Consider the following 25,055-nt stretch of genomic DNA (forward strand, 5'->3'; position numbering starts at 1 on the left):
TAAAAATATAAAAAAAACAGCCTAAAACCTGCTGAAAAGGCAGTCTGGCCGTCATGGATGTCTTCTTTAAAAGACGGGAAATTTAATTTTGATATCTATAACTGAAAAAATTTTGAAAATCGGACCATACACTGAAGATATGGAGAAAAATGTGAAAAATATAAAAATAGCCTAAAACCTGCTAAAAAGGCAGTCTGGCCTTCATGATTGTTTCTTTAAACGACAGAAAATTAAATTTTGATATCTGTAACTGAAAAATTTTTGAAAATCGGACCATAAACACTGAAGATATGGAGAAAAATGTGAAAAATATAAAAATAGCCTAAAACCTGCTAAAAATCGGTCCGACCGCAAATGATGTTTTATAGTCAATTGTGCTCCTTAATAATGGGAATGTTGTCAAAAAATTTCAGCATTCTATCTTTTATAGGAGCTGAGTAAATCCCATTTCCCCCATGGACTGACGGACTGACGGACTGACTGACGGACTGACTGACGGACGGACGGACGGACAAAGTGAATTATAGAGTAGCTTCGCTACTAAAAATCTATACATCAATACCAATCTAGTTGGCCTAGGCCTTTTGTCCCTCAGGGAAGTTCAAACTCGAATTAATACTATATTTTTTTCTTTATTATCCGCGGAAAGCTGTCTAAAATATAATGAGATTAATGATTTTATATTTCTGAACATGTATTTTATAGATGAAAAGGATTCATTAGATTTGATTCCCGAAGAAATCTACAGTCAAACTAAAAATCCGCCAACAAATGACAGCAGTATTGACTTTACATTGCAACATGTCTCTGATAACAGAAATATGCCGCTAAATGAAGGTGTCTACTCAATAAATGCGAAGACGGCTTTAAGAAATAATAAAACGACTTTGCATAAAGATGATAATACGACATTTAATAGTCCTAGAATAAGAAACAATGTTATCAACAGTGAAAATAGGACATTAAAGAGTCCTAGGTTACAAAATAAAACAAAAATTAGTGAAGCTAGGACTTTAAACAGCCCTAGGAACATAAACATAGTGAAAAACGGTGAAAAAATAACAAATGAAAGTCCCAAAGGGAGACTAAGAAATCCAATAAAAAATGATTTTAGGACAACTTTTAACAATGTTAATATTTCAAGTGATGATTATGATAATGATATTACTGTCAATAATATCAGGACAAGCTTCAGGAGGAATAGTTCTATAGAAAATGTCAGTCAATCAACGCCTGGCAAGAACAAAAATATAAATAAAGCTAGAAGTCCCGTTGATTTGAGGATTCTAGAGTATGAGAAAAAATTAGCGGACCAGGTATATCCTTGTAAAAAAGTAACAGGATCTATGTCTGTCTGTCTGTACTGAAGGATCTTGGTAACTGATTTTCCTTTACAGTGCAGCTTCTCATAGGAACTGGGAAGGTTTATAGCTTTTTTAGGAAGGTTACCACCAAGTAAAATTACCCCTAAAATATGATCACCCCCCTCCCCACATTTTTTTCTCTATAATCCCTTGTGGCAAAATTTCTTTAAGAAACATTTTCTGCTGCTATTCAAGATTTACGTCTGAATTTTTAATATTCTCTATGACAATTATTATCCAGTATATCACTTAGTCAGTAATAGGGTATAGGGTATATTAGAATTTCTCTTACTTTTTTCTATGCCTTACTTCTCATGGATGTAGACATCTTTGTTTTTAATATAGCATGAAACATGTTTACTAAATATTTAGGAAAAGCCATCAGTTTATAAGCAAATCTACCATAATAAGAGGAAAAATCAGGTAAAACAAATTAATAATTTTAAGTTGATTGTTGATTGTTGATGAGAGCGCAGCATTCAAAACCTAACAGAATGTGTTTTATGAATGTCTATTGTCTAATCAGTTTAGCACTTAACCCCCCCCCCCCCATTGCCCCTGGAGGCCTTTTATTGTATCATTTTCCAGGAGCTAGCAGATATTCATTCAACCCAAACTTTGCCTTCTACACAAAATCTACCAAAATCTCCACTAGGCAGGGTTTTAGTCTAAACATATTGTAAAACTTTCTAATTGAAAATTTGATATTTATATTATATTTTGAAACATGTTAAGCTTAATCTTAAATAGGGAGAAAAGTATTTTTGTATTTTTCCATATTATGAAATAAATTGAAAATAGGGTTATATTGGGTTGCCCGCCAGGTTAATGAGCCCCTGCAGGGGTTCGGCAGAGAACAAATACCCTTTCCCATTTATTTTCAATTTATTTTAAAATAAGAGTGGAGGTACAGTGCTTGATAGGCACTTTAGGGGAAAGCACTTTGTAATTTTAAAATGATTCAGAGACTCAGGGGGCTAAAGGCGAAGCCACAAGTATTATTAAATAACATATAAATTATAAACTCTGACATTAGAAGAGAGCCATGAGGGTACAGGTGAACTTACCACCAAGCATAATATCAATACTACCAATGATAATAAAGATAACCTTGAGTGGGGCATCCAACAGAGTTTAGAGAATCCTGAAGACAATCTTGAGGAAAAAAATCATCAGGTATGAGTATATAACTGTCAGGGATCTTAAGGGATAAGACAGAAGACAATGAATTGGTCTAAATGCCCAATGCTAACAAAAAAAATAATCCCTTCTGTATATTTATTGCTCAAGAAGATTAGACGCCATTTAAGATCCAACAAAAGTACACAAAGTTGTAAGCCAACTAATAAGAAAATACGTAAATAGAAAACTTAGGGCACAATAATTTACTTTCAATTGTTCACTCCCTTCCTCCCTGTAATACAAACATAAAATTAATGAATTAATGAGTTGCGCCTGTTCTTGGCCAAGGCAATTCCACAAACATAACTACATTCAATGATTTTGTTACAGAAACTCCTGGAATATGATTAATGTAATTTTTAGAGCAAATTGTTAATTAGTGTAGTTTTGACTTTAGTAAAGCTTTTAAGCGAAGAAGTTTGTTCTTTGTTGTGTTGTATAGCTCTATAAAGCCGCGATCCCATTTTTTAAAAACTAAAATGACTTTTTATTCAAATAAAATTTCAACTTCTTTTTATTTTGTCAAGTATTTATAAATTAACATGTCAAAAGAAAATTTTCATTAGACCCCTTTAAGGCTATGAGCGAATCATCTATTTCCAAGTTGTAATATTGCTTGTGTTAAACTCAGTGAGGGAGAAGACATTGGGCTATTCACGGGGACTTCGCACCAACGCTTATATGTTTTTGTTTACAAAAAAAAACAAAAAATCTTTTGGAGAGGGGTATTTTTCCTTTTTTTGTGGGGAGGGGGTAAGGATGTCGCATCCTCCGAGAAAATAGGCTAAAAGCACAACAGAACCAAGGTATATTCCCTGAATAGTAGAGCCCAATAGGTTTCCAAGACCCTAAGCTTCACACAGACGGACAAACATCAAGCTACTTTGTATTATATTTAGATAGGCTATATACCTTATGCGTTGGCTTTAAACCGTGCGTTGGTTGGTTAGTTTTAACTGTCAGTTTTAGTTTTTATTTAATCATCTTTTGGAATGTACTCTATTTTATCTCCATTGTCTTATCCCTTTAGACCTCTGTGGTAAGCTTTACAAATGTACTTTTTAGTTACATTCATGTTTTAAGAGAAACATTTATTGTGACTATTAGAAAATTCTCCACATGCTTAATTTCAAACATATTTCAAAACAATAATATTATTGAATTTCCATCTAGTTTAGAACAAGGGATTCACCCTCTTTCCATAGATGGTTTTATTCTATTTTTACCAGAGAGATATAGGGGAAAATGGGCTGTTATTACACTAGTCCTCAAAGTTTTCTTATTCGTTGGCTTAATAACTTTGGGGACTTATTATGATTGGTTGGTTTATTACGTTGAGTGTTCAAAGTTTTAACCACAAATTTTAATCTACATAAGGGGTAATTTTGTGCGTCATCATTGGGGATGTACAAAATTTTAATCTACAGAAGGGGTAATTTTGTGTGTCATCATTGGGGATGTACATTAATTTATCGGCAATTGTCTTATCCCTATATATCACTGATTTTTACCCGCAGAATTCCAAAGGGTTGAATTCCATCATAAAGGGAGAAAACATTGGACTGCAACCAAAAGAGGTATAACACCGTCTTATTCGTTGGCTTAAAAACTATGGGTGTTTTAGTACTAGTACAAACTTTTAAGAAATAAATTTAATCTACACAGAAGGGGCAATTTGTTACCGCTGAACCGATACGGTTCTCCTTTACAATTTGTTTTCTCATAGGTCCATTGAAGATTTTTAGATATTTTGTGGGAAGGTACAACCACCCTCTCATGATAAATCGTCCTTAGAAATAATTACCCCCCCCCCAAAAAAAAAAAAATTATTTCCTTCACCTATCCTTATTCTCTGTATCTATATTTCATAAGTTGTCAAAATCTTATCAAAAATATGTTTTCTTCGTTTAATAACAACACGAGAGGGAGGGAGGGGACATTGGACTGTAAAATATACTGGTAACACGCAGGGAGTAAGGGAGGGGACAATGGATCGAATATTCAATTTTTAGGAGTCCCAGACTTTGGGTACTGGCTTAAAGGGACAATGTACAAGAATTTAGCAGTTTCTGACTGACTTTGGGTACTAGCGCACAAAATGCCGCGCACTCGTGTGTTAGTTTTCAATATAGCAGACAAGTATCAATAAACTTAATTTGTTATGATGTGGCTGGTTTTAACAATTTTTTTCTCTCCAGAAAATATCATTTCATAGATAAAAACTTTATTGTGATATTTGTTTAATAAACAATTTAAGAACCCAATTAAATTTTGGTCAGACTGATGTGCTGGTAATATAATTTTCAAATGAATGCTTTTTTCTTGGAACTTTCTTCTTATTTTGTAGTTTTCTGTATTTTATTAACTCTCCCTTTACAATTTCCTCCATATTTTCTGGATTAATCTGGATTTTATTGTCTTTCAGCCAAAACTCTTAAATGCCCATTGTCCCCTCCCTTACTCCCTGGGTATCACGTTATCTTATTTGTTTGCTTAAAAACTTTGGAAACTTGTGATACTTGGATGAATTGAGATTGGTTGGTTAGAGACTAGAGGTGTCCAAACTTGTCAAACAATAATCTTAATCTACAGAAGGGGTAATTTTGTTTATTAAAATTAAAGATCTTAACAATTTATCTTTGATAAAAAAATGAATATGTTGCTACAGTTTAAATTATTTTCTTAAGATTATAGGTATTTCGTCTTATTTTTAAAAAAACAACTTCAGTTCTTTATTGAAATAATATTAATCAATTACTTTTATTTCTACCTCTTATCTAAACTTTATATTATTTGTGCATTTTTCCTAGAAAATTTTTAATAATATTATTTTCTAAGCCTTTACCTGCATTCAAACAGCGATGAAAACATCCAAAAAAGCGAAACAAACGAAAATTAACTCTTGTTGAATGCCAGAACTGAATAAGCAGAATATAAATGTATAAGTCTAAACGAAATTGTAAGTTCATTTATTGCAAAACTGCTTAAATAAAAGATTCTGTTCTAGGAAATATTTACATTTATAGGACTTGATTATGAATGGGATAATTATATATAATTTTTATAGTTTTTTTTTATAAGAATTCTTTTGTTTTATTTAGGCATTAGATTTTAAGCTGGGACTTGAACCAACAACAACTTATGCTGACAATTACCAGCAGTCTAATTTCCAGGTATAATCTATCTATCTATCTATCTATCTATCTATCTATCTATCTATCTATCTATCTATCTATCTATCTATCTATCTATCTATCTATCTATCTATCTATCTATCTATCTATCTATCTATCTATCTATCTATCTATCTATCTATCTATCTATCTATCTATCTATCTATCTATCTATCTATCTATCTATCTATCTATCTATCTATCTATCTATCTATCTATCTATCTATCTATCTATCTATCTATCTATCTATCTATCTATCTATCTATCTATCTATCTATCTATCTATCTATCTATCTATCTATCTATCTATCTATCTATCTATCTATCTATCTATCTATCTATCTATCTATCTATCTATCTTTTTATCTATCTATCTATCTATCTATATATGTTTCTGCCCCTTTCTTATATCTTAGGGGCGCAACCGCTAGTCTATCCACATATATACTAAACCAAGCAAAATATGCAAAATGAAAGATGTAAAGATATAAAACACCAAATTTTGTTTAAAAAAAAGAATTTCTCTTTTATTTGAGAGTAGAAAAATATAATTTTGTTTTGTATTTAGGAATTACCCCAGATAGAAGGACTAGTACACGCTACCCCTGCGGTTGTTACGCAACAACTTGTTAGATCTTCGGGGCCTCAGGTCAGAATTTTCTCAATTACTTTGGTGTTATGACCCTAGAGGTCTCTACCGGCATTTTAAGACATAGTTTCTACGCCAGTGGTGGTGGTCTCTAGCGGCACATTGAAATATTTTTGGTGTATCATTTCTAGGGACGATTTCTCTTTAGAATGAAGTGGTACCCTACCCAGAAATAGTTTTAAACCTGCCCATGAATAGATACATTGTAAAGGAGAACCATATCGGTTTGGCAGTTAAGGTACAGACAGACAAACAGACAAATGGATCCTGTTACTTTTATATGAGATACAAAAAGTGTCTAATGTGACGTCATAAAAATACGTCTAAAAAGGAAGGATGAGAGGAGAAGTGGGAAAGGAAACCCCTAAAAAGAGATGGATCTAGACGTATTTTTATACGTTACATATGCCACTTTCCGTATCTCATGTGAAAGTAACAGAACCTGTATGTGTGTGTTTCTGTCTGCACCAAAGGATATCACTAACCGCTAGACCGATATTGTTCTCCATTGTTTAGATTCACGAGGGTGACTATCAGAATCTTCAGGCGGACAACCAGTACTATGAACAAATTGAGTTCACCAACAATTCAGGTAAAAACAGGGATCTCAAGGGATAAGACAATGGGTGGTAAATTTATATAAATCCACAATGATGATAATAGTTATTTCTCGTATCGTATTATAAACGGCTTTCCGCGGATATAGAATGTACAATTATAAGATTAAAACTAGTTTTTTTAGCCCCGTGATGCCGAAGGCACCGGCTAAAAAAACTAGTTTTAATCTTATGATTGTACATTTCTATATTCGTAGAAAACTGAATATAATACGATGCTAGACATAGTTTTTTCGTATTCATGAGAACCGGTTCCTATCCACCGGATTCAAATGAATACGAGAAACATAATTACAACTTCTAAAGAATCAACTAATTAAAATTCAAAAAGTACCCAAATATTTAAGCCAACACATATTTATTAACAATTATTTTTAATATATTTTAGACGGTGCTGATTATGCCATGTACCCTTCCATCTATCATATGTTTACTATGTTACAACTTATATTTTGTTTTTCTCTCTTTCCTGCATTATCTACATTACAAGCATTTAATTACAATTCAAAGTGCATACATTCAGTCAGGGAGGAAAGGAGGGGACATTGGAATATTGGTATCCAAAGTCTAACCCCACATTATCTGCTTCGATGGCTCAAAAACTTCGAGTACTTCTATCAAATTTTCATTGGTTCCAAAGTGTATAATAATAATATCTTTGGGGATGAATTTCAATTTATCTTCCATTGTCTTATCCCTTAATATCCCTGAGTATATTCGTCACAATCATTTAATTCTTTGTCCTTTTCCTTCTACACTAATCAATATATTTTTACTTGGAATTTACAACAGATTTTAATGTACTCTAATGAAATTATATTCACAGCCGGCCAAAAAAATGCCACCTCCTTTAACCCATTCCCTACTTGATAAAATAACTGACCAATAAATGAGTTCCATATTAGCAACCTAAACTGATGACAAATTTTCTCCTGTCAGTATATCCACGTATACTATATCCATTATTACACTTTTGTAAGTGATCTAAAGGATCCTGCACCAGAGGGAGAGGATCTGAAGGATCATGCACCAGAGGGAAAGGATCTGAAGGATCATGCACCAGAGGGAGAGGATCAGAAGGATCATGCACCAGAGGGAGAGGATCAGAAGGATCATGCACCAGAGGGAGAGGATCAGAAGGATCATGCACCAGAGGAAGAGGATCTGAAGGATCATGCACCAGAGGGAGAGGATCAGAAGGATCATGCACCAGAGGGAGAGGATCTGAAGGATCATGCACCAGAGGGAGAGGATCTGAAGGATCATGCACCAGAGGGAGAGGATCAGAAGGATCATGCACCAGAGGGAGAGGATCAGAAGGATCATGTACCAGAGGGAGAGGACATTGAACTGTAAAACAAACTGGTACCCAAAGTTTTATAACCACCGTATCCCATTTGTTGGATCAAAAACTTTTGTTATTTTTAATGAATTTGATTGGTTCCTTACTAATAGCGTCCAAACTTTTCAACCAATAATTTGATCTAAACAGTAAGTAATTTTATTCATTTTTATTTTGGGGGTGTATATCATTTTATTGTACCTTAAGATCCATAAACAATTTCATAGTGATATCCATATAGGGAGATGAAAGGAGAAGTGGGAAAGAAAATCCCTAAAAAAGAGATGGAGAATCCCTCATTTTTATGACGTCACATGCTGAGTTTTTGAGCGACTTTCTTCACGAACGATATCCAGGGATTTTAAGGGATAAGACAATGCACAATAAATCTGTTTCAATGTTCGGACACTGTTAGTTTGAACGAACCAATTAAGATTTAATAAAAGTATCTAGATAATTTAAGCCAATTAATAAGACTACGTAGTGCCTATCGAGCTTTGAAACCTCTCCTTCACTTGTTAAAAAAATAAATTAAAAATGAGAGAGGGGTTTTTTGAACTTAGTGCCCTAACCCTTTGGGGCTACCTAGTATCTAATATAACCTAACCTATCCTAGCCTGACATAAAGCAATGAATAAACTGAAGAAAAACTAAAATTGTAACAAGGGGGGTTTCTGTGCGGTTCTTTGCACTTAGAGGGAAACCGCCAAAAGATTTTTTTTTTTTTTTTTTTAAATCTATATGACAAAATATCCATTATTTCATTATCTATCCCTATTCTGTAACAATTCTTAGCTATAACCAACAACTGGTTTAATTCTTTAAAAATATTTGGTAATTTCAACAGATTTTCTCGTGAATTTGGTGGGCAACACTTCGTAGCAAAGACCACCCTTTTTTACCCCTAAATATTATTTTAGTTTTTTTTCAGTTGTTGGCTATACCTAATTTCCTGGAAAGTTCTATAGTGCATCAAAGAATTTTGTGTTATAAAACATATATTGAGACGGTGAGGGTTCATTTAAGTTTGATCCTTTTTACCTTAGTCGTACTTTTAGTATTCTATTATATAAAATAGGATTCTTTCTGGTCTGAAGCTGAAGACTTAGAAGCTAATGAACTGAATGAAGAACACGTAGATCAGATTTAAGACTTTGGTTGGTTCTAGGCTATCTGGCTTACCCATAAGAATACAGACCCCCTAAATGCCAGGGACGAAGCCACGAGATTTTTAGTTTTTCCATTAAGTTACCCCAACCCAAGTTGAACCAATTAAATTAACTTTTAAAATAAGAACCAAATGCGTAGCTTGACAAAGCGACTCAAAATAAGCCATACTACGTCATAAACATGAGTGAGATCAGAGGAGAAGTGGGGAAGAAAATCTCTAAAAAAGAGATGGATAATCCCTCATTTTTATGACGTCACATGGCTGATTTTTTATTGACTTTGTCCCCCTACCTAGATGTTAGGAACGCATTAAAAAAAATACTTGTGTTTTGTGAAAACAGACACTACTTGGAATTTTTATTGAAGGAGGGGACATTGAACTGTAAATTACACTGGTATCTAGAATTTATAACCATGATGTAATTCCATTCGTTCAAAACTTTTGGTACTTCTTCAAAATTTTAATTAGTTGGTCCAAATATTTCAACTGACAGTTTTAGTCTACAGTATGGACAATTTTGTTTATCATTTTGTAAATCAATTTATCGCCCATAGTCTTATCCCTTAAGATTAATAAAATTTTTTAAAGAATAGAGCTAAAGCTTGCAGGGAAATAAAGGGATAAGACAATAGCCGATAAATTCCAATAGCTCCCTAATTATTATTAGCTAAATTACCCCTTCTGTAGATTAAAATTATTGGTAGGAACGTTTGAACACTCAGCTTAATGAAGCAATCAGAATTCACTAATATCCCAAAGTTTTTAAAACTTATAAAACTTTGGGGACTAGTGTAATAAACAGCCCATTGTTCCCTCTGTCTCTGTAGAGCTTTTAAGATATAAACTTGTTATAAAAACCTGGATTAAGACAAATTGCATCTTTTGGGAGAGGGGAAAAGATTCTGAGATTTTCAGGGACATAAAGGGATTAGAAAATGGCCAATAAATTAATGTAAAACAACAATGATGATACACATAATTACCCCTTCTCTTGATTACTTAGTGAATTTTGATTTGTTGGTTAATCAAGTTAAGTGTTTCAACGTTTCAACAACAAATAAAAATTCACTAAAGTCCTCAAAGGTGCCAAGCCATCAAATAAGAAACGTTATTTTAAAACTTCGGAGACTAGTGTTATTAATTCCCATTCTCCTCTCTCTCCTTTTGGACGATTGTAGTCATGGGTAATTTTACTCAATGTGCCTCTTCGAGCCCTAAAACCCCTCCACTTTTATTTTAAATTAAGGGGAGGTGGGTTTTCGTTTGATAGTTTATTACTATATGAGGCATTGGGTAGCCCCGCTGGGGCTAGGATCCTTCATATATTTTTAATTTATTTAAAAAATAATGCATTGGAGGGAAGTAACAAATAATGTTATTTCGATAATATGTTATTCCTGGCCACTTTAATATAATACCACAATGACAGCATTAAAACGACATTTGATAGTTTGCATATAATCCATGACAACTTATGTTTAATGCAATAAAGTTGGAATATAATGATTCAATTAAAACAATGGATATAGAATACGTGGATATTTTGGCAGGAGAAAATTTGCCTTTAATTTAGGTTGCTCATAAGGACCTCATTTATTGGTTAATTGGATGGGGGGTATTGTTGTTATTTAGCCAGCTGAGAAATATCACACACATAGTAGAGTACATGAAAATATGGCGCAACATCCAAGTTATTATATATATCGATTATTATAACGAGTTACTTTCAGAATCTTATATCCTATTTACATATAAGGAACTGACAATTGAAGGTTTTATAATTGTATATACCTTTATTAAGTAGCACGGCTACTCTATAACTATAGTATGTCCGTATTTCCGCTGTGACTCTATAAAAATATGTCATTAGATTTTTTATAGCTTTTTCGACAACAATTTTGTATGATATAATAATCCGATAAATCTGATTTGTAGAACAATGATTCCTAGGACAACTAGATTCAATATTATTAAGCAAGTCGTCTCTATAATTACGTCCCAAAATGCAAGTATGTCCTTAAACAAAATTTTGTATCTAAATTTTCATCAAGCTTATATACAGTTTTGTTCTACTTATTCTACAGTCTACATTCTACAAATGTTCACGTTCGTTTGATTTCAGTGATTTGCTTTTATGGATGTTGTTATCCTTGTTTTAGGAAAGAAAAGTATGGACGCTTATGAAAGCCTGTACCAGATACCAGAGCTTCCACAACCTAGCTTGACACTTCAGGTATGCAGATAGATAGATACCAGAATCCAGAGATACCACAACTAGGGTTGGGCCGGATACTTTTTTGGCCGGATACCGGATACCGGATATCCGGCTGATTTCAAATGCCGGATATCCGGTAACCGGCCGGATATCCGGCCAACGCCGGATATCCGGCAAATATCCGGTTATCCGGCCAAATTACCGGATATCCGGCCGGATAACCGGCCAAATTACCAGATATTAAAGTAGTAAAAAAAAAATTTCTTCAGAAATCTTATATAAATTTACATAAAGTTAAACTTATTCAGAAAAAATGTTCTTCTAGCTTCAATAATAAGAAAATTATAGCCATTTAAAATTTTAAAAAGCAGAGATTTTTGGTGTAAAGTATAAAAAAGTATAGAGCCGGATATCCGGCCGGATAGTTTCAATATCCGGTATCCGGCCGGATATTGAAAATGGCCGGATATCCGGCCGGATATCCGGCCACACCGGATATCCGGCCCAACCCTAACCACAACCTTGCCTGCCACTACAGGTAGATATTTAGATAGATAGTTAGGTATGGACGCATATGAAAGCCTGTACCAGATTCCAGAGCTTTCACAACCTAATAGATATACTATATATAGATAGATAGATAGATAGATAGATAGATAGATAGATAGATAGATAGATAGATAGATAGATAGATAGATAGATAGATAGATAGATAGATAGATAGATAGATAGATAGATAGATAGATAGATAGATAGATAGATAGATAGATTGATAGATAGATAGATAGATAGATAGATAGATAGATAGATAGATAGATAGATAGATAGATAGATAGATAGATAGATAGATAGATAGATAGATAGATAGATAGATAGATAGATAGATAGAAAGATAGATAGAAAGATAGATAGATAGATAGATAGATAGATAGATAGATAGATAGATAGATAGATAGATAGATAGATAGATTGATAGATAGATAGATAGATAGATAGATAGATAGATAGATAGATAGATAGATAGATAGATAGATAGATAGATAGATAGATAGAAAGATAGATAGATAGATAGATAGATAGATAGATAGATAGATAGATAGATAGAAAGATAGATAGATAGATAGATAGATAGATAGATAGATAGATAGATAGATAGATAGATAGATAGATAGATAGATAGATAGATAGATAGATAGATAGATAGATAGATAGATAGATAGATAGATAGATAGATAGATAGAAAGATAGATAGATAGATAGATAGATAGATAGATAGATAGATAGATAGATAGATAGATAGATAGATAGATAGAAAGATAGATAGATAGATAGATAGATAGATAGATAGATAGATAGATAGATAGATAGATAGATAGATAGATAGATAGATAGATAGATAGATAGATATATAGATAGATAGATAGATAGATAGATAGATAGATAGATAGATAGATCGATAGATAGACAGACAGACAAACAAGTAATTTATCATTTAAATAGATAGATTGTTGACTAGATTGATAGAGAGATAGATCTTTAATCTCTATTTTTATATGCAATATATTAAAAATTAATGAGCTCAGAATATTAAAATCTTTTCTACATTTGTTAATATTAATGTGTAATATGAAGGTTTTTACATAGTGTGTAGCGTAGGATTTTTTTCACCTCTGAACATATATGGTTCTCCTTACTATTGTGATTCTTTTAAAGAATTATAAATATTTTCAAGGAAGGTATCGCTCTTTTAGAAAAAAATGATCCCCAGAAATAAATTTTCTTTGCTTTATTTTCTTGAAACTAAAATAGAAGGGGATGTTAATTCAAATTGTCAAACGTTCATTAATTTTCTTACCCTCCCCAAAGGCAAAATTTATACCCAGGGATAAAATTAAACTGGCAGAAACACATAATCTACCCTCCAGGGTTAGGGTACCGTAGGCATAAGCCCATTAGGGTTAGAGATTCCTGTAGGCATTGGAAAAAAATACTTCCTCTTTAATTTGTATCAAAAATAGGAGGGAGGATTTAGTGATTTACATGTACTTTGTGGGAAATCACCAAAGTTTCTTGAATTTCAAGATTAACATCTTACAATTCTATAGAAGGTACGCTTTTATAAAGAGCGTCATTTTTTCGCATAATTCTGAGCTGGATCTTTAAATCATTTTAGTGGTGAGCCAGATCGGGGTGCGCCGAATTTCAGCCAATCACAGCGCGGCATTTCATAAAATGCTGTGCTCTCATTGGTGGAAAGTTGGCTCACCCCGATCTGGCTCACCACTAAAATGATTTAAAGATCCTCTGTAAAGCTTACAGTCAAATGTGCTTATTAGGTCAAATTGTTCTTAATTATGCGTTTAATCATACTATGCAATTGGTCACAATTAAGAACAACTTGACCTTGATAAGAGCGCTTGACATGAAACTTGAACATAACTTTACGCAATTATGCAAAAAAATACGCTCTTTGTACATTAATGTCCTATATCAAATCAATAATGCCATATCAAAGCAATGCTTAAACATTTACCTTATCATTTAAGGAATCTTCATAAAAGATTCATAATTGATAGAACGCTTACATTTGTAAATAGACAAACAGACTTACGGACGGACAAAACATAAATGAAGAATAGCTTTGCTTTTGTCTGTTTATTGTATTGATATTGATTTCTGTAATTGGTATAAAGTGGTATGGAAAGAAAAGCGGTTTTCCTCAAAACTCCTAGTCGAGCGCTAAACCCGACCGCTCTTTATTTTGTTTGTTGATAACTTTAGGTCAGTTTAGGTTTAATTGAGCAGTGAGTAACCCCGTATGGGTTAGGCCATAGAGTGATGAAAAAAATTCAATCCCCTTTATCTTATATTATTCAAAAATAGTGGGGAGGGGGTGATTTCAGTGTCCGATGAGCACTTTAAGAGAAAGTCCCAAAAGTAAATTATGAATAGAAGCCAATTTTCCTTATTAATATAGGCTAATAATAGAAGCATAAACAAGGATGACAACATCCATAAAAGCGAAGCTCTGTAACGGTAGGACAAACGAACATTAACACTTGCAGAGTGTCAGAATTAAATAAACAGAATATAAATAAAAAATTGTAAGTAAATGTGTTGCAAAACCCTGCTTAAATAAATGATACTGTTTAGAGCATTGTACCTTGTTGAAATAGGAATCAGTATTTCAAAAATAAGATAAAAAGTAAAAAAAAATTTAGATGAACATATGAACTTTTTTTTTGTAACGATTATAGAATTATTATCCTTACTAAATCGTACCTTTTTCCTTAAATGAATCAGAACTGCACAGTAATAGTGTCTGTCTGATTATGACGTAACAAAAAAAATTAGCCAATGAGAGGCCACTATAAATTTTACCATATTGGTCAATAACCGCCTCTCATTGGCTATTTTTTTTGTTACGTCATAATCAGTCAGACACTATTACTGTGTTCAATGAATCATTATACAAAGTTTTAAATCGGACAGACGGACGGGCCGACCTAAATAATAGAAAAGCTTCGCTTTGAATAAGGAAAAGTAGATACATAAGTAGTGCTTCAACAATAAGTCAATACTTATATTAATTTTTTAGACTGCTTGAGTTAGGGTTTTCTTTATTCTGTTATGTGTTCTGATACTCTACGCGTGTTGATGTTGGTGTGTTTTAACTTTGGTCTTAGAGCTTAATGTTTTATGGATGTTATCGTCCTTGTTTTTTTAAGCCTTATCCCTTGCATTTGTTTGTTTGTTTATTAAGTATCAGGGTTATAAAGAGATAACACAATGACCGATAAATTAATACACATCCCCAATGATGATACACAAAATTACCCCTTTTGCAGATTAAAATAAGTAGTTGAAACATTTGAACACGTAAGTTATGGACCAACCAATCAAAATTCACTGAAGCCCTAAGTATTTAAGGCAACGAATGAGAAAATTATTATGAGACTTTGGAAACTAGTGTAATAAACAGCCCATTGTCCCCTCTCTCTCTGATTCAGTAAGTATGTAGTTCTATATAAAGTTTACCTATCTAACTTTACTTGTGTGGTTTCCTCCACAGATTTAAGGGATAGAATAATTGATTTTTAATAATATTCTTGTTTGTTGTTGTGTTGTTTAACGGATAAGACAATTGCCGATATTAGGGTCCCCAAAGTTGTTAAGCCAACGAATATAATAGTTATTTCTCGCATCGTATTATAAACAGTTTTCCGCGGATACAATTTTAAGATTAAAACCAGTTTTTTGTAGCCCCGAGGTGCCAAAGGCACGAGGTAAAAAACTAGTTTTAATCTTATGATTGTACATTTCTATATTCGTAGAAAGCTGGATATATTACGATGCTAGTCATAGTTTTTTCGTATGGATGAGAACCGGTTCCTATCCACCGGATTCGAATGAATACGAGAAAACGTTATTATAAACTTTGTAGGCTGGTGAAACCCATTGCACCCTTCCTCCCTGATGCATATATGTTTCAAACTTTCAGCTTCATTCAAGCTTTGACCACAGATACCTTTAGATAAATAGTTAGGTAGCTAAATTTAACATGATTGTCCATTGATAAAACAAGTAAAGTTAATTTTATAGTTAGTACAAAAAAAAACCAAATTAATTTTAATGATAATCAAGAGTAACATGATTTTGAATAAGCACTTAAAGGAAATAGAGCGACTAAAACAATAAAATGCACTGCTAATTTTTTTTCTACTTTGCATTAAAAAATTTTTGGGGGTAATTTTTTTCTAGGGGCGATTTCTTTTGGGAGGATACCCTCCCCCAAAATATTTATAAACCTTTCCAGGACCTATGAGAAGCTACCCTGTAAAGGAGAAACATAACTGTTTAGCAGTAAGCGAGATCCTTTGTTACAAACATACAGAAAGACATCCTGTTACTTTATTAAAAGGACCAGCGGCTTCGCCCATAGCCTCTAGGGGCTTTGCCCCAAGAGGTTTAATCAAACCAATTTTTCGTTTTTTAGATTTAAAAGAAAAATCTAAAGAAATTTTTTTTTTTGAGGGAGGCGATTTTTCATTTTTTTGGGGGGGGTGGGGGTGTCCCACCCTCAAAGAAAATAGTTATAAACTTTCTCGGGACCTATGAGAAGCTACCCTGTAAAGGAGAACCCGATCGGTTCAGCGGTTAGCGAGATCCTTCGCTACAAACAGACAGACAAACAGACATCGTTCTACTTTGTATTATAGACTGGCGGCTTCGCCCCTAGCCTCTAGGGGCTTTGCCCGAAGAGGTGATAAAAAAAAATTTAGGCGAAATTCGTAATAGGACCAAAGAAATCTTCTGCATAAAAAAGGACCAAGGAAATCTTCTGCAAAAAAAAAATGGGGGGGGGATTTTTTTATTTTTGGGGGGGTTGGGGGTGTTCCAAGAAAATAGCCTAAAACCACCACAGGACCAGTAGGAATATTCCCTGAAGAGTAGAATCCGATCAGTTCTGTGGTTACCGAGATCTTAAGCTTCAGACGGACGGGCGGACAGACAGACAGACAGACATCAAGCTACTTTGTATTAAAGATAGTATAAATAGCAGACAATATTATTAATTTTCTATGTTTGCATATATTAAAGAAATTAATGATAGATAGATAAATGTATTGATATAGTCACATACAATGATATATAGAGAGATAGATAGATAGAAAAATATTAGATAAATAGATAAAAAAAATGTAGATAAATAGATAGTCTATCAATAGATAAATGGTCAGGTTACTTAATTGCAGGAAAAAAGATTAGAAAAAAATTACCATTACGTATGTAGTAGGTATGTACTGAGGAAAATAAAAAGAACAAGGATGACAACATTCTTAGGGAGTGATGCACATAAAAAAATCATTGATAGAAATACGAAAATGTGGATTTAAAATAGGGATATAAAGAGATAAGACAATGGCCGATAAATTTATATACATCACAATGATGATACACAAACTTACCCCTTCTGTAGATTACATTAAGTAAATAAAATGCTTGGACCAATCAAAATTCAACAAGTCCACAAAGTTATTAGCCAACTATTAGGAAAACACTATCATAAAACTTTGGGGACTAGTGAAATAAATAGCCCAATGTCCCCTTCCTCCCTGGATTTAAAGAGCAAATGTTCATCAAGAACAGCCTGACTGACAGACCTACGGACCAATCAAATTGGATGCTCATTGATATTGGGACTCTTTCTTAAACAATAAATCTATCCTATCTATCTTAAATAGCAGACAAGAAAATCATATTTCGAAGCAGCTTAGAGTCCCTAAATTAGAATTACAACAATTGCAATACAAATGACCAATGATAGACCAGTATCCTTTTTTTTGACCAATGGTAAAATGTAAACTGGCCTATCATTGGTCATTTGTATTGTATGACGTCATTTTTTAAGGTACTATAGGCTGCTTCTCATATATCCCCCAGAGCATTGTGAACTGACAGACGGACGGTCAGACAAAGAGAATTATACCCTAGTAATCTCTGTCTCAGCAATTTACCTTTTTTTGTGCTTATATAAGCATTTTTGTCAGATTTAAGTAGGACGTGCTCACATCGAGAAAGTCCGCACTTTACAACAAAAGTGGCTTACTTAAATCGGACATGTCGGACTAACGAGCCATTTTCGTAGGTTAATTGCTTACTTGAAGAACTATTATTGCCCTATAAACCCCTAAAAATCCCCAAAAATAAGGGTGGCTGATAAGAATCAGCCAAATCGGACGCTTTTGACGTAAATGTCTTACAGATTAAGATTTTAATCCGGATTATTTTTCCTCAAAATTTAATCCCTTCTCAGCCATTTAGGCTATATTTGTAGTTGATTGCTTACTTATATCTTCCATTTTTGCTACAAAATCCTTACTTAAACAAGCCATTTTTGTGATTAATGTCCTACTTATATCTTCCATTTTTGCTACAAAATCCTTACTTAAACAAGCCATTTTTGGGGTTGATTGCTTACTTAAATCCTCCATTTTTGCTGCAAAACCCTTACTTAAATAAGTTATTTTTGGGGTTGATTACTTACTTAAATCATCCATTTTTGTTGCAAAATCCTTACTTAAATAAGCCATTTTTGGGGTTGATTGCTTACTTAAATCATCCATTTTTGCTACAAAATCCTTACTTAAATAAGCCATTTTTGGGGTTGATTACTTACTTAAATCATCCATTTTTGTTCCAAAACCCTTACTTAAATAAGCCATTTTTGGGGTTGATTACTTACTTAAATCATCCATTTTTGTTGCAAAATCCTTACTTAAATAGGATATTTTTGGGGTTGATTGCTTACTAAAATCATCCATTTTTGCTACAAAATCCTTACTTAAATAAGCCATTTTTGGGGTTGATTACTTACTTAAATCATCCATTTTTGTTGCAAAATCCTTACTTAATTAAGCCATTTTTGGGGTTGATTGCTTACTTAAATCATCCATTTTTGTTGCAAAACCCTTACTTAATTAAGCCATTTTTGGGGTTGATTGCTTACTTAAATCATCCATTTTTGTTGCAAAACCCTTACTTAAATAAGCCATTTTTGAGGTTGATTACTTACTTAAATCATCCATTTTTGTTGCAAAATCCTTTCTTAAATAAGCCATTTTTGGGGTTGATTGCTTACTTAAATCATCCATTTTTGCTACAAAATCCTTACTTAAATAAGCCATTTTTGGGGTTGATTAATTACTTAAATCATCCATTTTTGTTGCAAAATCCTTACTTAATTGAGCCATTTTTGGGGTTGATTGCTTACTTAAATCATCCATTTTTGTTGCAAAACCCTTACTTAAATAAGCCATTTTTGGGGTTGATTACTTACTTAGATCATCCATTTTGGTTGCAAAATCCTTGCTTAAATAAGCCATTTTTGTGATTAACTTCCTACTTATATCTTCCATTTTTGTTACAAAATCCTTACTTAAACAAGCCATTTTTGTGATTAAATTCCTATTTTTTTCTTCCATTTTGGCTACAAAATTCTTACTCAAACAAGCCATTCTTGTGATTAATCTCCCACTTATATATTCCATTTTTGTTACAAAATTCTTACTTAAACAAGCCATTTTTGAGATTAATTTCTTACTTAAATCTTCCATTTTTGCTACAAAATCCTTACTTAAACAAGTCATTTTTGTGATTTATTTCCTACTTTCACGATGAAAATTGGCAAAATTGAACCTATAATTAATGTAAAAAAAAAACTTTGTAAGTCAAATTACATTAAACTACATGATATTATACAGTATTACAATACATTCAACAATTTTATATTCTTTTCATGTTTAAAAAATGACTGATGAAAATTTGTTTTAAATTTATACAAATTAGATGTTTAAATCAAATTCACTAGTTTTCTGCATAATCAATCTTCTGTTTCTGATTTAAAGTTGTGTTATAAAGTTCCAGCAAAACCACTCTAACCACAGACTGAGACAATCTGTCTTTGGAGTGATTCTAATGTACTCTAATGATATTTTGATTGACTTATCAACTCTGTTCTCCAATGAAGTAAACTCCTGAAAAAAAATTACTAAAAATAAAATATATTTAATATTGATATGAAATACACAAAACTACTCTTTCTAACATATGTTTCTTTAATATTTACAATAAATATTCATGAATTATTATTAACATTTAGAATAAATAAATAATAGTAAAATATCTAATATAGTATTTGTCATTTGGGATTAGACTTTTATTCAAAAAAAAATTTAAAGCTATTATATATAAAAACAAGCAATGAAGTGCACTGATGTCTAAGGGGGGAGGGATGTACAGGTATGATAACCCCCACCCCCAATGAAATTTGGCATTTAGAAACTAAGACATCATTGTGGAGCTTCTATGTAATACAGCATGACACACAAAAAGTATTTTTTAGGGTTTACAGACCATATTACTTAGTGTATCAAAAAAAGTAGCATATGTTCTTGATCTCTTAACATTTCCACACAAGAAAAAAATTTTAGAAAGAGCCTAAATTTTGAAAAAGTAACTTAAGAAAAAGTAACTTATATAAGTTTTAAGTAAAAAGTTAAAATAATTTTTAAGTTGAAAGTATTTTTTTGAGTCTTGTAAGGTTAATGATATTTTCATGATCCTAACTTTATTAACAAAAAAGATATCAACAAAATAAAATTTCATCAAAATGAGTTTTGATTTTCAAAAGCATAATTTACCAGAGATCTAAAGAGATATGTTGAAAAGGGGGCCAAATAAATGTCGGAATTTTTCCCTTATTATACACATTGTGATGAAAAAATTAAGTTTTTAGAGTTAAAAGCATTTTTCTATTGTTGGGATTATTTATACCCACAAATTTTAGTTCCAAGGTTAAAAGTTTTGGGAATAAAAAAGATTTACAACCTGAAATGGAAATTACCATTCCTTTCAAAAAAAAGCTTGAAAGTCCTTAAAAATGTAAGAATCAATCTAGCACCCCAAACAATTTGCAAAACTTAATGAAACCTAATGAAAATATGAAGATTATTACCATAATTATCCCTAAAAATTTCAGCTCTGTATCTTTTATAGGAGTTGAAAAAATCATGTTTCACCCTTTCTGTCTCTGACAGATGGACAGATGGACGGACAGACAGATACCCATTGCAAATAATAGAGTAGCTTCACTACTAATTATAGAATAGCTTTGCTACTAAAAATAAGCTCAGAACTCATATTCATAGTTTTAGAGGGGGTCTTTTGCTCCACTAGCCTCTAGAAAGGAAGTCCCGAAATGAAATCTGTAATGGTTAATTAGTTAAGTTATGTTAAAAAAGTTTTCTTTAAAAAAATCAGATTGATATCTTTAAAAATAAGCTCAGAACTTACATTTTTAGTGTTTTGGGGGATAAAAACAAGCCCAACAATCCAGGGCAAAATTTGGTACTGAATTATAAATATTATTGTAGCATTTGCTGCATAACAAAAACACACACACACAGAAAAACTTTAGGGTACCTATATTTTTGGGTACCCCAATGCCATAGAAATGATAAGGGAGTAATAAAAAAAAATTATTTGTGTAAGAATCAATTATATTCAGAAAGTTTTTAAAAAACAGAGGGGGAGAGGAATGAGGATACTTTGTTAAATAGTTTAATGTTGCTGCCCTACTTATGGATATACTTATCCTTGTTTTAAATTAGTATAGTATAATGTTGTTGTTTTACATATGTATATAACTGTCCTTGTTAACATTAGAAGGAATAATGTTGCGTTACTAATGTCCTTGTTAACCCTTACAGATTGGGGGGGGGGGGGGGGGGAGTCATATTGACCCCCCCCCCCCTCTAGTTATTTCAATGTCATTTTTTTTGTAGGTAAGATAGAGAGTTGTGACTTCATGACTATTTAAGTTTTGTAATTATACGTTGGCAATAGTTGATCTTATAAGGATATCTGGTCTGTGTCGGTCGTGGCATCCAGTCAAAGTTGGTTAGGTGGCACCAAATTAAGAAAAAATTTTAAATAAATCTTAATTTCTACATTATGACTTTTGTGTATAAGCAAAACCTAAAATTTTTTTGGTGAATACTTAGATATCAATGACCTTCTGAGAAAAGTGGTGTTATGACCATTTGACCGCTCCCTGACCGACTTTATGACCGTTTTTTGTCCGGCTTTTACTAAAAACATATATCATGAATATCGTGGCTTATATTACAGCTAGAGACCTATAAATTTTTTTGGTAAATCCTCGAGCAACAATAAACAGATAAAAATATTAATTGGCGTCGCCAACCGCTGTTTTACCGCTGAAAATGGCGGTTTCCGTTATTTGCTGTTTTTTGGCGATGATTAGAAAAAGTATTTTTTTTGTTATGAAAAATTAAAAGTTCTTCCTAAAATTTGGTCATCCTAGCTGCAAAATTGGCCGCTCTACAGCTGTTTTAATATTTAGCGGCTGGCCGCTAAAAAGCGGCTAAGGAGCAGTCTGACCGCTATGACTAGAAAAAGTAATTTTCTCTAAAAATACACATGAACCACCAGAAAAAATTTTTATGTCATACTTGTCCTTATACCAGTATTACCTCTAGGGGCTCGGTGACACTTTGGGTAAAAATTAAGTAAGGTAACACCAAATAGATAGCCAAATCTTTAATTGCACGAATTTTGTCTAGAGGTCCTAACTGCATGGTAATGAGTTGCACCTGTTATAAACCAAGACATTCCACATACTCAAACTATTAATCACAAACCTCCCTCCTTGTTTGCTCAAACAAATGCATATTAAAAACATTTTAAGAAATAAAGCCAAACATTAACCCATTTACTAATTTAAAACAAGGAAATTTAAAAAACAAAATGATTTGCTCATAAAAAAATTTAAAAGGGTGGGGTCAAAATAGGTAAACAAGGATGACAACATCCATAAAAGCGAAGCTCTGAAAAGGTGTGATAAATGAACATTAACACTTTTAGAGTGTCAGAACTAAATAATCAGAATATAAATGTTTAAAAGATGAAACAAAATTTTGATTAAATTTGTTGAAAAACTGCTTAGATACAGAATAATGTTTAAGGACATACTTACATTTTTATAGATGCTACGCTTACAAAATCATACTTTGTTGTCCTAGGAATCAATTTTTCATAAATCAGATCAATCAAAAAATTATATAACACAAAAATTAGCTGTTTAGAATGGACGTACGGACATTCAGGTAAAAATTATAGAGTTCCTACAATTTCTGAAGTCTACCTATCAACCACAAGAATCACCATACAAATTTTGAAATTGATAGAAAAATTCTGACGTGCCTATTTTAATTTAATTTAATGCATAATTTTAATTAACACTCAAAATATTCTTAAAAGTATATGTCCGTCTGTCTGTTCATCAGTTTGTCTGTCTGTCTTTCCGTCGATCTGCCCATTTGTCTATCTGTCTCTCCGTCTGTCTGTCTGTCCATCTGTTTACGTCTGTATGTCTGTCAATACCTTTTCGTTAATTTAGGCATGTTAGAGTTGTCCTTTAAAGAAGGTGTATCAACTTTTTTTTTATAGCTAGCCGGTTCTTTTAGTAAGAAGTAGATGTAAAATTTTTCATAGAATTCAGATATGCAATCGGTTTTTTTGTAGACCTCTTATTTTTTAAGTAATTTAAGTTTAAAAAAAAAAAAATTAAGTCGATTTTAAGGTACTAAAATGCAAAAAAATAAAAAAGAAAATGGCCATTATGAACAAAAATAGTAAGATCTTTAATTTGACACCTTACTTTTTCAATTCTGTCAGGTAATTATTGAAAAAATCGATTTTTTTAAACCCACGAGAAAAAAAAACTTTGAACTTATTTTTTTCATTCCCCAGGCATAAGAAATAGGCATTATATATACTGTTAGAATGAGAAAAGTATTACAAATCCATTCTAAGCAAAATTGAAATAAAAAGTTTACAATATAGTATATAAACTACAATAAAAGGAATTATATGAAAATATCATATTATATTATACAGGCAATGTCTTAATTCTTGAATTGAGTATAAAAATGGGAAGGGGGTAAAGAGGGGGTAAAAAAGGGAAGACGTAAGTGTTGCCTAAACAAAAAATATAATTGGCCATTTGTTTATTTTTTATTTTTTTACCTTTTTTTCAATTTTGCTTACAATGGATTCGTAATATTTTTCTGATTCTAAAGGTATATATTAACCCATATTTTTTTACCTGTGAAATGATAAAATTAAGTTCAAAGTTTTTATTCTCATGGGTTTAAAAAAATCAATTTTTTTTAATAATTACCTGACAAAATTCAAAAAGTAAGGTGTCAAATTAAAGATCTTACTATTTTTGTACATAATGGACATTTTCTTCCTTTTTTTTTTGTTGCGTTTTAGTACCTTAAAATCGACTTAATCTTTTTTTTTTAAACTTAAATTACTTAAAAAATAAGAGGTCTACAAAAAAAACGATTGCATATCTGAATTCTATGAAAAATTTTACATCTACTACTTACTAAAAGAACCGGCTAGCTATAAAAAAAAAAGTTGATACACCTTCTTTCAAAGGTTTTAGGATTTAGTGCTCAACAAGGTATCCTGAGTGAAAGTTACAATTTTAATTGGGATAAGACAATGAATGTTTAATTGAAATACATCCCCAATGATGATAATAGTTATTTATTGCATCGTATTATAGACAGCATTCCGCGGATAGTAAATTTAAAAGATTAATTACGGTTTTGTTAACTCTGAGGGGCCGAAGTCCTGGGCTTACAAATCTGGTATTGATGTTATGTTTTTTCATTTTAATATTCATATAAAATTGTCTAGTATGGCTTTGAACCAGTTCTAATCCTGCGGATATAAATAGGTTTC

At 32.2% G+C, this 25,055-nt stretch overlaps 1 protein-coding gene and 1 long non-coding RNA gene across 2 annotated transcripts in view; both read left to right on the plus strand.

Annotated features, from left to right (window-relative positions):
* The first annotated feature begins 709 nt into the window (after positions 1–709).
* On the plus strand, positions 710–2,019 carry LOC145303796 (uncharacterized). The gene is made up of 3 exons (XR_013873824.1): positions 710–1,316; positions 1,737–1,787; positions 1,953–2,019. It is a non-coding gene; the product is annotated as an uncharacterized LOC145303796 (long non-coding RNA).
* Positions 2,020–2,320: 301 nt separating this feature from the next.
* Positions 2,321–25,055, plus strand: part of LOC145335167 (uncharacterized) — a 63,710-nt gene continuing 40,975 nt past the window's right edge. The window contains exons 1-6 of the mRNA XM_080180897.1: positions 2,321–2,359; positions 2,406–2,540; positions 5,648–5,719; positions 6,289–6,369; positions 6,886–6,961; positions 11,659–11,732. Of these exons, the coding sequence (XP_080037023.1) occupies positions 2,321–2,359; positions 2,406–2,540; positions 5,648–5,719; positions 6,289–6,369; positions 6,886–6,961; positions 11,659–11,732 (477 nt within the window). The remainder of the gene's footprint in view (positions 2,360–2,405; positions 2,541–5,647; positions 5,720–6,288; positions 6,370–6,885; positions 6,962–11,658; positions 11,733–25,055) is intronic.

This window comes from Acartia tonsa, chromosome 13, assembly GCF_053477335.1.
Source record: "Acartia tonsa isolate MP-2025a chromosome 13, ASM5347733v1, whole genome shotgun sequence".
Taxonomy (NCBI): Eukaryota; Metazoa; Arthropoda; class Copepoda; order Calanoida; family Acartiidae; genus Acartia; species Acartia tonsa.